General features: G+C 45.6%; 1 protein-coding gene across 1 annotated transcript in view; it reads right to left on the minus strand.

The window, feature by feature from the left end:
* LOC146173910 (phospholipid-transporting ATPase ABCA3-like) overlaps positions 1-14,724 on the minus strand; it is a 127,574-nt gene that overhangs the window by 77,893 nt on the left and 34,957 nt on the right. Inside the window, exons 7-8 of the mRNA XM_084585298.1 lie at positions 9,907-10,085; positions 2,252-2,377 (exon numbers count right to left, since the gene is read on the minus strand). Of these exons, the coding sequence (XP_084441424.1) occupies positions 2,252-2,377; positions 9,907-10,085 (305 nt within the window). The remainder of the gene's footprint in view (positions 1-2,251; positions 2,378-9,906; positions 10,086-14,724) is intronic.

The raw sequence follows: 14,724 nt of genomic DNA on the forward strand, positions 1-14,724 counted from the left end.
AACAAAACAGAAAGCGCCACGACACGATAGTGATAAAAGATGACTCGCTAACTTACAAGAGGGAAAACCAACTATGAATAAACAGTGCGAAAAAAGATGAGTAAAAAGAAACAAAGCGAGTATTGCAGATATTGCAAGTACGGGCTAGAGTTACACAGAAAAACACCGCGTAAAATACCAAGCCATTTCACGGTTTAACCAAAAGCGAAAACAATATTTGTTAATCGGCAGCCTGTGTTGAAAAGAAATTCTCAAGGCGTCCTTCTTCGATAAGGCGCTATTGTCGCACAGTTTATCGCTAGCGGCGGCCGTACAAGATGAGAAAAAACGATGACTTTATCTCTGGCTAGGTTAAGAACAAGAGACACGTTCCCAGAGCGATCAGCCGTGATCGTCAAAGAAGCGGCTGGCCGGTCGCTGCCCCGGAGAATCATATGGAAGCATGCTCGGAGTAATGGGGAGATCCCTTAATTTCCGCTCGATGTGTGAGGCAGCTCGTCACAACGCGGTTTATTTGGTTTAGCAGCAGGTCGATGTTTGTTTTTATCCAAGTTTCGATTTAGTTGCGCTCAGAAATACGCACATAAGGCGACGTGTTCACGGTTACGGCCACTACTATTCCACTCCAACTATGCGGATGGACACGGTACGCTTCTTCGGCCGAGTCAGTAGAAGGACCAGGCTCACTCGCCATCCTGGCTTGGTTTAACGTGTCGTAGCAACTGCGCGGTGCGCCTATGCAGCAACCATTACGCGCAGCACGATTCCAGCCGCATCGCGTCGGAGCTGAATCACTCTCGGTCTGACTCTCATCTCTTCGCCGGTTTAGGTATAAAGCCAAATGTCGCGAATACGAGATATGCAGTTTCTGCTACGTGCACAAGCCAGGTCAGATATGGACGCAGTTTATGATCAACTCGATCCAACCAGCTAAAGTTAAAAGACAATTATGTTTGCCCCCTCCCTCCTGTGAGAATACGAGTATAAAAAAGGTGTATATAACCGACTACCTGTGGGTGTACAGGAATACCGTGCTCCCATCCCTTTAATTACAAGCGACTCAAGAAGCCCTAATGTCGTCGGACTGCGTCTAATCCGCAATGCTCGTCGCGATGTTATAACTACTCTCTATTTTATTCTTCGTTGGAGGTACGTTTCTGCAAGCTTCGACTATGGCATCGGCGTCTAATATTTGTGGGGCAGCCCAACGAAAGCTTGGATTCCTACGGCGAAAGTTAAGAGATGCGCCACCGGCTGTAAAACTAAAAGCTTATAAATCATTGGTAAGGCCAAGTCTGGAATACGCGAGCATAATTTGGGATCCAAGCGAAAAATATCTCATAGATAAGCTTGAACGGATTCAGAGATTAGCAGTGAGATTCGTGTTTTCTCGCTATCGAAGAACACAGTCCACAACCGAACTTATTTCACTTGCTGAGCTACAAACCTTGGCTATTCGTAGAAATATTGCTAGGCTCAAGTTCCTTTATCAACTTTATAACAATAAACTCAATTTGGATTCCGGCTTGTACTTGCGGCCGCCCGGGAGACTGTCATCTCGCACTGATCATTCCTTTGTAGTGATGTCGTATGTGCCAAGAGTTGATGTATTTAAATTTTCGTTTCTGCCTAAAACAATCATTGAATGGAACAACCTTGACCGAAGCGTATTTGAAAAAACTTGTTCTTTAGAAACTTTTGAGAAAGAGTTGGAAATTTATTGTGCTGCTTGAATGTACATTGCCCACCCTGTAACAGTCCGGAAGGGCTAACAGTACTTGCAAATAAAATAAAATAAATAATAAGTGACTTCCAAGATTTCTACATGTTGTTCGTATAAGTATGTGGGGAAAGGAGGCAGGTCCCTGCACGGCCCCGGTACGATGGCGCAATGGTTAGAGCGCAATGGTTAGAGAGCAATGGTTAGGTTACTGTACACAAAGAAGCGAAATCGAATCCCGGTCACGGCAGCTGCTTTTTGGTGAAGGCGAAATACAAGGCCGGCTGTGCGATGTGAGTTGACGTTAAAGAACCCCAGGTGGTCGAAATTTTCGGCGCCCTCCTCTAAGATGTCTCAAATAGCCGCAGTGGCTATGGGACGTTAAATAGTATAAATGAAATCAAGCCTCCCTACGCAGATGCTATCATCGGCGTCAAATTCGGATACGTCAACCTGCACTCTTTATGCACACGTACACAATGAGATAATCCGTACGAAAAGAAGTTTCCCGAGGATTAAGCTTCCACACACCTTGGTCAAATTATTGGCGACGATAACAGTGGGTGTCCCCTCAGGCAGCTCCTCAAACCGGTTTGGATCTCCCTTCTCCGGAGTGGCATCGTGGGTTTGAGCTGCACTTGGCTTCCAGTAGGTCGGCTGAAATATAATATTTTCTCTATGTGAGCTTCTGCACATAATGGAGCACACCAGAAACGGAGGCTAAACATGGCCACGGTGTGCGTTGCACATAATCTTTTGTGACAACTGATGATATTTCTTTGCTGAGTGTAGGTATTCTAAGTACCACTTTGATAAGCGGAAATCACTGGATCAGTTATCTTTTTTGCGCACCTCTGACTATATCGTAAGACGTGACGCGTTAGAACGCATGATGTTCTCCGCCAGTCTTTGCGGCATGAATACGCGACATGCGAACTGGATGGCGCTGCTAAGCTCATAGGCAAAAGGCTTGTAGCATGGTGTGAGTCATGCGTGAAGGCTGATGTGTCCAATAAAAGGACGTTAAGATATCTGCTAATTTGTCTTTCTGCATTTACGGCAGCTTCCTTAACTACTATTAGAAATGTTGTGGCTGTATCGTTGTCTGATATCTCGTGGCTTTACTGACGCATGATTTTTAATACCAGGAAGAGTAATTTTCAACCGCAGAGACTACGACCCGCAGCATAGCTTAAAAACATTAAATTCCTTCCGGAAATCTGTGCATTGCAATGGTCATTTGAGGCTGCAAATCATCGCATTTTACTTCTTTCCATTTTTATTAATTAGTGTTTCAAAAGCACGCAAGAGGGGTGGACCTAACAGGTGAACAGGGCTTTTAATAGCAGTGTGCGCTAAACTTGAAACGTCGTTTAATTAAGTGACTACTGCTACCACAAAATTACGCCACCCCTTTCATATGACTAAATTACCGCGGAAAGTACAGACAGAACCATTTCCCGGAATGGTTCTGAAATTCACGAAGGCAATGACAAAAGTTTCCCGCCAGAAAATAACGTTGAGCGCAGTAAACATGGGATGAAATGTTTAGTTTCAATTGGACTGATCAAACTTAGAATTGGGCGCGCTGATATCCACGTGCCGACGCCGAAAGTATTTCGCTACTGTGCCTAGCTTTTAGCCGACGATTTCTCTCTGTGCCGTGTTTAAGTTTGTGAGCTATTGTCTTATTCAGTTTATACATCAATTCCCGCCTAGTCGGCAGCCTCCTGCGTTTTCAGCAGCTGGAATCGGATGTCTTGGTCGCGACCTTTTCGTCCTGTGCGCGTCCAGGTGAGGCGTCGCCGTACGAGTACAGTTTCTGTTTGTGTTGACTTTGAGAGTTCAGAGCGTCCTAAGAACAGAAAGTGGTATAGGTGTTGCGCGGCAATGGGGGCATGGCGCGTCCTGCAATGGCGAGAAAATGTGAAATTAGCAGTGAATTCGGCGGGGGATAGCCAGCCACCGAATTTTTAATCTGTTGTAGGCCGTCATTGCACCCCCCACCGCTTGGGGGGTGGAGGACGGCTGTTGCGGTGCGCGTCTTTCTCTCCTTCTTCTGTTTCTTTCTTCTCAAATGACTCCGTAGCCCTCAACTATGGCTCCTCTTCTTCTCTTTCCACTTTCACTCCCATCTTCCTCCCTTCCCTTACGGCGCGGTTGCGGTGTCCACGGAAAAACAAGTGAGACAGTTACCGTGCCTTTCGCTTCCTATAAATAAATCAGAGCGCACTAAGGCCCCGTCGGGGTGGTGTAGTGGTAAGATGCTCGACCACTGTGCCGGAGTAATCGGGTTCGAACCCCACCTCGGCGGCTGCGTTTCGATGGAGGCGAAACGAAGAGGCGTCCGTGTGCTGTGCGATGTCAGCGCACGTTAAAGATCCCCAGGTGATGGAAACCACTCCGTAGCCCTCCACTACGGCTCCTCTTTCTCTCTTTCCCTTTCACTCCCACCTTCCTCCCTTCTCTTACGGCGCGGTTGAGGTGTCCACAGAAAAACAAGTGAGTCAGTTACCGCGTCTTTCTCTTCCTATAAATCCATCAAAGCGCACTAAGGATTATCGTTATGATTACGTTGCGCGGCAATGGGGGCAGGGCGCGTCCTGCAATGGTGAGAAAATGTGATTAAAACTGATTTATTTATAGGAAGGGAAAGGTGCGGTAACTGTCTCACTTGTTTTCTGTGGACACCGCAACCGCGCCGTAAGGGAAGGGAGGAAGGTGGGAGTGAAAGTGGAAAGAGAGAAAGAGGAGCCGTAGTGGAGTGCTACGGAGTAATTTCGACCACCTGGGGATCTTTAACGTGCACTTACATCGCACAGCACACGGACGCCTCTTCGTTTCGCCTCCATCGAAACGCAGCCGCCGAGGTCGGGTTCGAACCCGGGTACTCCGGCACAGTAATCGGGCGTCTTACCACTGCACCACCCCGGCGGGGCTGAGAAAATAGCAGTGAATTCAAGGTAGAGAGGGGCGGGGTAGAGGTGTATGCTCGTAATTTTGCGGTACTTGAAACCAGCAGCGAATTAGGGGGAAGAGAGAAGCATTCTCGAAATTTTACGTTAGGTTATTTTATTTTTTCAATTTTTATTCTTCCTACTAAATATGTAGGCTTCGGAAATCCTGTAATTTTCAGGCAAGTGTGGTGTCAATGCATAACCGAAAGTTGCGTGGGCAGCACATCCTGTACACTTATTTATAACATAACATTCAATAAGGCGTTTGACAGGATAGTGCTAAGGGACTCATAACCCTTGTTTCGTCTTGAATCAGAACAAAACATCTGTTTTGAATCAGTGGTAATATTATTTAAAATCGGCCCTGACTTTTAACTTAGCTGTTCAGCGCAGATATCTGGAGGAATACATAGCTGATATGAGTTGAAAAGAGCGCTTCTTTTCTCCATATCTTCTCTCTGTGGCAGTGTTTAATGCGCTGATGATAGCTATACATGACTTAGTTGGGAATGCGTGGCTGAAAAATTGCACGTTCTATTGCTAAAACGATTTATTCATAGCGTTACATTTTTGCCAGCATCCATATATTTCTAAATTGTCGCCAGCTGTTTCGCATTCTTGGTTCGTTCAAACACGTACTTTTATTTATTTTATTTTTTTCAATTTAGACCAGCATGAGAATTAAAAAAAATTCTTTGACAAAAAAATTTATGACTTAGCGCTTACTGTCGTAAATGTGCAAGTATTATTTTCACAACGTAAATATTATACTGACTTCTATTTGGATACAACATTAGAATCTGTTTGGACACGACATTAATAAAATACCAAAACAAAATTCTTAACCAAAATTCTTGCTTGTAGTTTAACCAAAGTTTGTAAATAATACTCATCTGTCATTTGCTTGGTTATGCGAAAATAACGTATTTCCTAATAACCAAAATTGTCTACTCTCTAACTACAAGTGATGCGATTGCTCTCATCAACCCTTTTACAAAATTCAAAATAGGTATCATAAATACATGAAGTAATAATTGTTTTTGGTTGGCGACCTATCACTTTGCAATATGTTCGATTTTCATCAAATATTTACACAGGATAAAAGAATGTGAGGGTATAAGATAAAGCAATATTTAACCGAATAAGTTTTGTTTTTTCGTCATAATTTGAGCATTTGTGGTTTTCCATCAAAGTTATAACTTTTTACACCGATCAGCAACCAAAGTGAACAGAATCATGCCAGTGGCCATATAAACTAGCCTAGAAAAATCAGATCATATAATTTATACCTCACTGTGGGCGCAATTAGCAAAATTCATAAATATATCTTGCAGTTTTAAATCTCTAGAATGTGGAGGCCATTTTGAAGCAAATAATGCAGCTGGCAAGTTTACACTGAGGACTATGGTACATCTTCTCAAGTTATTTATGTTTTTGAAATTTTAGTTATTAGAAACTAGTTTAAGGCAGGCGTGTTGGGAATGTTTCCGTTGGTTAAAATAACCCCGGAATGGTCTGAATTCCAGTTGAGGTTCATACGCTCGTATTACAGAACATATATCAACACGCATTCACTACCTGCTATTTAAATGCTGAAGCTACGCTTAGGGATATGTGGTCGCCTTGATGCGAATGCTAACATGCGAACTACAAAAATGTTGGCATTTTTTAGAATATGATCTGAACAAAATACAAAAAAAGTTGATCTGAACAAGATGCAAGAAAGTCATCGAAGCCGGTCCCAAGTGCATTAGGTATGCCGTGGCAGGATTTAGCCTAACGGTCGACGTGAATGCCAATCTCCTCATTGATAATTTTTAACGCTACACCTTTGAGGGCCCTTTTCCTGTAAAACCAAGAGTCAGCGTTATCAGCAAAAACTCGCAGGCATGCATGCCACTGGAGGGTGTTATGTGCCAGTTCACATGGGCGTGCATTGAGAGAATGCGTGACGTAACGTAGGAACACGAATTCACCGTGTTCGTCTCAGGGAATCGAGAGAGATAAGAAATCGAGTCTTTCGGTATGCTTGGATGTTGTATTAGACGCTATACATTAAGTTCGAATAGCAACGTTTGTACGGACCTTGTTAGGCACGACTTCACACTCACATCGGACACCCGCCGAGGTGGCGCAGTGGTTACGGCGCCCGACTATACTATGCCAACAGATGCGGGACCGAATCTCGACCTCGGCAGCAGCTTTTCACTGGTGGTGGTGGTGACAAACATTTGTTTATTCTTTTGCACAAGGTGGTGTTTGGACCTAGGCTCTATTGGCCCAGGCCCTCACAAATCTAGACGCAGCTCCTATTCCGGAGCCCCAATGGCGTCTAACGCCGCTCGCGCTCTCGCGACCAAGGTTCGCTAGGACTGTTGGTCATGGCAGCTGAGCAGCGCAACCTTCCAGTCCTCCCTAGAAGGGTGGGTAATGAATGATTGGGAACGGTGTAGATTGTATGGACAGACCCAGACAATGTGAAAAACATTCGATAAGGTCGCTCCACACAGGCTGTAGCCCCCATCAAAGTCCGTATTGAAGTGCTTCAAGACTGCCGGGCACAGCATTGTGTTTATAAACATTTTGAGAAGGAGCCTTTTGTCCGCTCTCCGGAACTTTTACAAGGTTCCGGAAAGCGGCGATGCCTGTTCTTATAATATGTAGTAATTTTTTTTAAATGTGATAAGACATTGGGTGGGCTCAGAGTAGACTTCCCAAACAAATTTTAGTTCCTGGGGAGAGAGTGCGTGGGCCGCCTGATCGGCTAACTCATTGCCCAGGAGTCCCTGATGACCGGGATCTCAGATGAGATTACAAGTTGGGGGGTCGCTGGACCGATAAAAATTTTTTAGGTTGTACTCGGCAACAAGAGGTATCCAACCAAGCTCATAATTCCTATATGCCCCCTTGGAGTCGGAAAATGATGTGTATCACTTATTGGAGCGAGAGGGCGAGCACAATCGCGATTTCCTCCGCGTGTGTTGTGGCAGAAAGCAATGCTACCGTGTGTTATGCAATGTCTGTGCACATTAAAGAATGCCGGTTGTTCAAAATTTCCGGAGTCCTCCACTACGGCGTCATTACCTAAGTCACTTTGGGACGTTAAACCACACAAACCAAACCAAACGTATATCAGAAAGCCTTTCACGCAGTCTTGTACCAGGCCCTGGAAAGTGAGTGGACCTTCTGTCCGGTCTAATTCGTGGTACGTCCTCACAATCGGGAGCGAAATCGAGAGAGCAAACGTTCCAAGGAAGCGTTTTCTTCCTCGCTTGCATTTTTCCCGCACCGCCACCGCCGCTGCGCCCTTGCGCGAGCCGAGTTCGAAAGCGAAAGAAAGAAAATGTGAAAGAAGGATTTCTCTCCCACGCTTGAACTTGTCCCTCGCCGCGCCCTTGTGCGAGCTGTTATAACCGCTCCGACTCTACCTTTTTGTAACATACTTCTACGCTGGTCGCGTGTTTGCCAGCCTGAAACCGTCAACTCTCTACGTTTTGGACTAATGGCCACTATCGAGGTTGTTCTTCGCGGCTTTTGTACGCTGTACATCTCACTCCTGCTAGGCTACCACCCATTCGGGAAACGAAAGACGTTTGTGTACGCGCAGCTCCAGTTGGACGCGACTTAAGCTGGTTGTGCTGGCTTATTGAAGTCGACAACTGCCGCAGTGCATGTTTCGTTGAACTTGCTATCTAGATGCGCTGTGATGAGTCGTAGGTGCTTTTGAAAGACATGGATCCCCCGGGAAAGGTAGTGTATATAATGAAGCATGTTTTTCGTTATGTATGTGTATCACAGCCACATGTGCTTACTTGCATCAAACAACTACCAACAAGTAAAGAGAGCACAAACATTTACTCTACTTTGCTCCATTTCTTTGTTGGTATGAAATGTCTTGGATGAATATGTGTATTCAATTTATTACACATATAAATATATTTGAATATGTGTATTCAAGTATTCAATTTCATACTAACTTTGGAATGCTGATTTAACCAGTGCCGCAGCAGAGTTCTTTTCCATAGTTCCTTTCTTGTTCGGATCAACTACTGTAAATTTTTAACAGTGTGTAATAGCTGTATGCTTTTGATACATCGTCGCATTTTTTCATTAGCTACATTATATGCACGCAGTAAAAAAAAAAGGAAGCGATTTATGTTATCTGTGCCATATTTTGGTCCTGGCGGGTAAGCTGGCTCCCGAGCGCATGTGCCCATGAGAGCGCTATAAGTGCACCGTTTATTTCAGTCATCATTCCGTTCCTGCAACTAGCAGGTGGCGCCACAGCTGGACCGGTACGCTCAAGTGAAAACTATTCCCTTCAGTACGCGGTGTTTCACTACTCTGTTATAATTCCTCTTGCGCAAAGGCTATTAATACTTCGGCCCCTCCAGCTACGAATGTACCTGAAGGGGAACTTGTCTCAAACTCATGGCCGCAGGGTGGTTAAGGTAGCTTCACCCCCCTAGGTTGTTTACCTTTCAACTATATATTGCCTATTGTAGATTGTGGTTTACGTCGTCCATGACGCTAATGCCTGCTACGGCATATCTTACGAAATCGCTACCGGCTTCAATGGCTTCCTTCATTTTTTTGTTCGGATGAACCTTTTCACTTTGATTTGGACAGCAGTACTTCGTTGTTTGGTGAGGACCAAATTTCAGTGTAGTTCTATTTCTGTAGTTTGTATCAGAACCTTTGCGCCAAAGGTCACATCACAAACTGAGGATTTGAAGACTGAGCGTGTAGCGAAGGCATATACGCTGGATCGCTTTCGGAGGAGGAGCCATAAACGGTGAGCCATTAAAACTGTCGTGTCATATATAAAAAATTGGAGCTTCAGTTTCCTGCAAATTTTCAGTGTTTCTTCTGTCGCGGCCGTTAAAGATAGCTCCCTCTCATCAGTAGCATAATGGTAATTAAACCTGGTCCCCCAATTTTATGTTTTCTTCGGAACAATGCGCGGTAACTTAGGAACCTTTGTGTAAAATATATATCAAATAAATAAATATCAAATAAAAAAGGAACAATGTGCAGTAATGTGTTTACAGGCATTTTAGTATGCCCGTTAACAGAAGCGATGTTTTGTGGCATTATAAATGCATCTCCAGCCCACATAAGGCAGAGAAGTGACCGTATAAATATTGCTCCGGTAGTAATAATCTATTCCTCATTCCCTGTCTGGCCCCCTTTGCAAATTCAGTATAGTGTTTTTAAGCGCAATCTTACCATTAGGAAGAACAAGGGTCTTTGTGGGTTGTCTGTGCTCCATGGCAGCACTTTTGAGAGGTACCATGCCAAGAACGCCATACTGAGGTCGGTGAGGATCATAACTCCCCAAATCTCTAGAATAGTGACGGTATCTTTGTCCAACGAGTACCTGGCGACAATGGACCAACTACCGCCATCTGAAAGTATATAAGGTTTTAGTTAGGAAGACTGAAATGATCCCTTCTATTGAAGGCGTAAGATGCGACATCTTTGCTACTAAGGCTTTCGCTGCGAATTGCCTGGCTTGATGTAGTCTGTCATTACAGAGTGATTAATAAAATTTGAACTTTCTGTGCTTTCTTAGTGGCTTTAGGCGTCACTTCGGAGAATGCACCGCAATCTTCATTACCTCTTTATAAAAGCTCTGCGTAGTTCTTCAATGAGGACCCTGGTCTGGGCTAGTTGGTTAATAGTTTTTACAATTTAACACAGCATGAAGAAACCGGACACAGGAAGCAGACAACATCCACGGGCGCCAGCCCCGTATTGTGTGTGGTCTTCTCGTGTCCCGTTTCTTTGCGCTGTGTTAATTTGTAGCTCATTTCTAAACGTACGAGTAGCTCTGGGACGCGTTTAAATAAAACGAGATATCTGAAGGATATGAAAATTGTAGAGTTCCGATTTTTGCTCAAAAAAAAAACTTTGCCGACGATTACTTCACTTCCTAATGCGAAATTTGAACAATAAGAAATGGTGGGTGAGTTGGTCTGACATCTCTAGTGAACATCAGCGCTGTGTTTGTCCCTTTTGTTATGACCTTGCATCGTTCGCACTGGCGCGCTCTATTGTTCGCCTGTCGACATGGATATGTGCTGAGGATATGTGCTGCTGGTGCAAGGGCGCTAAGTGAGCCTGTTTCCATGAATCCTTTTGTGTAAGCCTGTTTTGCTTTGTGGAGACCCTGCAAATGCCAAATTGGCCCTGTCAAGGGGACGTCTAGAAAAATACAAAGAAATGTCTCCCTGCGGGAAATAGCCGGCAGTGCTTTCGTTCTATTGTTCACCCTTCCCGTCGAGAAGCGCTATCGTCCAGTGAGGAATGCCTACTGTCCAAAGGAGACGACAGAGTGACACGTCCGCTGACGTACAGGACAAGAAAGGAGCAAGGTGATTACGGCCATTAGAGGATTTCCCGGGAATGCAGGAAAGATTTGCAATTGCTGGAAAGGGACAATGCTGGGAGCAGTATGCGGCGCGCACATGCACTTGGGTTTCTGAGAAGGAAATCCACTTGCCGGAACCAGGCTATCGAATCTTTGCTGAAGAATAGAAATGTACCTCCTCGCCGTTTCCAAGCTCTTCCCGCCAACAAGTGACCAAGCCCAACGAAACAATGCCGGACCAGTCAGTGCATCAGACCATCAGTGCAGTGATGTGTTCGATTGGATGCCGATATCTGTGGGGCGTGCCCTGGAACTGGTTGGTCAGCATCTTCAGAGAGGGGCTGGACATAGGGGGTTTTAAGGACATTGCAGAGCACGAAAAGACATTCTGAGCCCTGGGTAAACGGCTCATCCAGACCCTTCTCGCTATGAACTCTTTACGCTTGCCATTTTGTTAATATACCCTTCTTTTTGATGTAAATAATCATGTAACTAAGTTTTCTCAAAGTGCCATTAAACCTGCTTGTATATATTTTACCAACTTGAAGATTCAATCCTTCATGAACCCGGAGTCTCTGCACGCTACCAAGTGAAGGCCGGGTTGACTTAGCCCCAGCGTCACGACAACTGGTGGCAGCGGTGGGATCTGAATCTACAAGCCACAACATCTGGTGATTGGAGGTGGATCTGAAGCTACAAGCCACAACATTTTGTGATCGGAGGTGGCATCTCAAGCAACAAGCAGGAGCAACAATCGGCCAACAAGAAGCAGCTCGGAACGTCGATCGCATGTGTGGGTGAGTGCTTGGCTTTTCTTCTGATGTGGACCAAGTTCTAGAACAGGGTCAGATTTTAGAACTGGTAAAAAGTGTGGACACGCCTTTAGGTTTGGTAGTTTGCACAGTTGTTTTGGAAGTAGCCGACATTCGGAGCGATCATGGACCTACAAAAGCTGCAGAAACCGGAACTGTTGCAATTGTGTGAGGAATTGGGAATTGATACAAGTGGTTTGACACGAAAACCCTTGATTATAAAGGCAATCACTGATTTGGGAACCGATGATGAGGAGCTCAGTGAAGCATGGAACCTGATCGGACAAAAAAAGGAGGAGCAGCTCCGACAGCAGAAAGAGCGGGAAAAAGAGGAAAAACGGCGTGAGCGCGAACTTGAGAGGGAAAAAGAGGAAAAGAAGCGTGAAATTGAAAGAGAAGCAAAAAAGCTGGAGCTAGAAATTGAGCTCCGGAAATTAGAACTAGAGTTGAGCAAGAGGTCGGGCAATTGTCCCCAGCTAGCGGTACCTCTTCTTAACAAAGAGGCAGATTTCAAGGTGTCAAAGTACATGCAGCCATATGTGATATCAGGGGATATCGGTCTGTATCTGGCTAACTTTGAGCGAACCTGCGAAAAACTGTCCTTCCAGCGAGACACTTGGTCGCAGAGATTATTGACGGTTCTGCCTGCGAGGCAGCGGAGGTTGTCGCGCGGCTAAGCAAGGAGGACGCGGACAACTACGAGAAGGTCAAAGCTTGCCTTCTGAGAAAATATAGGCTTAGCGCCGAGGCGTTCAGACAACGTTTTCGGAACGCTACTAAATCCAGGGACGAGAGTTACCTTGAATTCCTGTACAATTTAAGAGTCAATTTGGGCGAGTGGCTAAAGAGCACAGATTCCTACAGTGATAGGGACGCTGTAGTCGAGCGAATTCTTTTGGAGCAGTTTTATAACTGCCTCCCAGAAAAAGAAAGAAATTGGTTACAGGACCGAGGCGACATTAAGTCGGCAACTGAAGCTGCCGAACTCATTGAGGAGTATGCTTCGCGCCGACAATTCAGCAACCCAGCAGTGGATAGGCCCCGCAATCCCAAGTTGAGTGTGAATAACCGTCATAAAAGGCACTTTGCTAGATTTGCAAACGAAGAAAGGAAGGCTTCTTCAGGCAAACGCCCTAGAAAGGACGGCAGTGAGAAAAGTGGAGAAGTGACCAACGCGCAGAACACAAAGAATAAGCTTGAGGCTAGGAAGCCGCTCACATGCTTTAGGTGTAATGAGCAGGGTCACATTGCCGTCAACTGCCGGAAAGAAAAGATTGCTTTCTCGTATGTTAGTGCCTGCGATGAAAATATGCAGCTTTTGGAACCCTACCTGCATGACCTAGTAGTCAACGGGAAGCCTTGCAAGGTACTGCGCGATTCGGAGGCAACGATGGATGTTGTCCATTCGGCGTATGTGTCGCATTCCGACTATACAGGACAGTGTGCATGGATCCGCCAGGTAGTGGAGGAACAGAGTGTGCGCTTGCCAATCGCGAACGTGGTCATCGAGGGCACTTTCGGCAAGTTAGCAACCCAGGCTGCCGTTTCAGGAAAGCTTCCTAAGTGCTATCCGTATTTGTTTTCCAACAAATCGGACATGCTACTGCGAGAGGGGCATCCTTTTCGGAGACAGAGTTGTGCAAGCCTTAACACGTTCAAAGGCGCGAGCACTAGCTACACTGATCATTCCAGAAAAATCCACAGCGGAGGAAACGGCAGTTAAAACAGTGGTCGATGCGGAAGATAGCAGGCCAGAAAACTTTGAGAGCGAGGCATCTCAGATAAGTCAACTTGAAAGTGAGCTTGATGAGACGCGGAATGAGGATGTTCTTGAGATTAACCTCTTGCCGCCAGTGTCTAGTAATCTCACGAGACTTCTAAGTGGAACCCGAGAGGACTTAGCTATGGAGCAAGCCAATGCTCCCAAGATACAGGAGCTTCTCAAAAAAAAAACGGAGCAGATAGGAGAACTAAAGAAATCTCAGCTGTCCGATCTGGGCGAGATAATAACAGAGTTTGAGGCCTGCTTCGTGGACAGGCCAGGCAGGACTGATTTGACTGAGCACGATATTGAGCTGACTTCAGACGTGCCAGTGCGATCAAGGTGCTACCGATTCTCTCCAAGGCAAAGAGAAATTCTGGATTGGGAAGTAACTCGCTTGCTGGAATTGGGAGTAATAAAACCCTCGGAAAGCGATTATGCTTCGCCTATGATCTTAGTAGAAACTCCAGGTAAAGACCCTAGGCCTGTGGTAGACTACCGAAAGCTAAATTCTCTCACCAGGGATCAAGTGTATCCTATTCCGAATATTGAGGAGAAAGTAGAACAGGTCAGTAGAGCGGCATATGTGACTACGCTGGACCTTACTCGAGGATACTGGCAAGTACCGCTCACTGAACGCGCCAGCAGATACGCGGCTTTCGTCACTCCGACGGGCAGCTACCAGCCAACAATGATGAGTTTCGGGCTCAAAAATGCTCCATTTTGTTTTTCCCGACTCATGGATAGGGTTTTAAAGGGGTGTGAAACATTCGCGGTGCCTTATTTAGATGACATTGCGGTTTTTTCCGACTCATGGGCGGACCATATGGTACATCTAAGAGCTGTACTGAGCCTTTTGCGTCAAGCTGGACTAACCGTAAAGGCCGAGAAAGGTTGCCTGGCAAGGGCGACCGTGGACTACTTGGGTCACAATGTAGGTCAAGGTTTCAGGAAACCCAGCGAGATTAAGATTTCTGCGGTAGCAGACTACCCGCGGCCGAGCACGAAGACGAAAATTCGAGCATTCCTGGGTCTGACTGGATACTACAATCACTACATCCCTAACTATTCAGCTTTGGCCAGCCCTCTGACCGACGCTC

This window comes from Amblyomma maculatum, chromosome 11, assembly GCF_055883805.1.
Source record: "Amblyomma maculatum isolate TAMU_Amacu chromosome 11, ASM5588380v1, whole genome shotgun sequence".
Taxonomy (NCBI): domain Eukaryota; kingdom Metazoa; phylum Arthropoda; class Arachnida; order Ixodida; family Ixodidae; genus Amblyomma; species Amblyomma maculatum.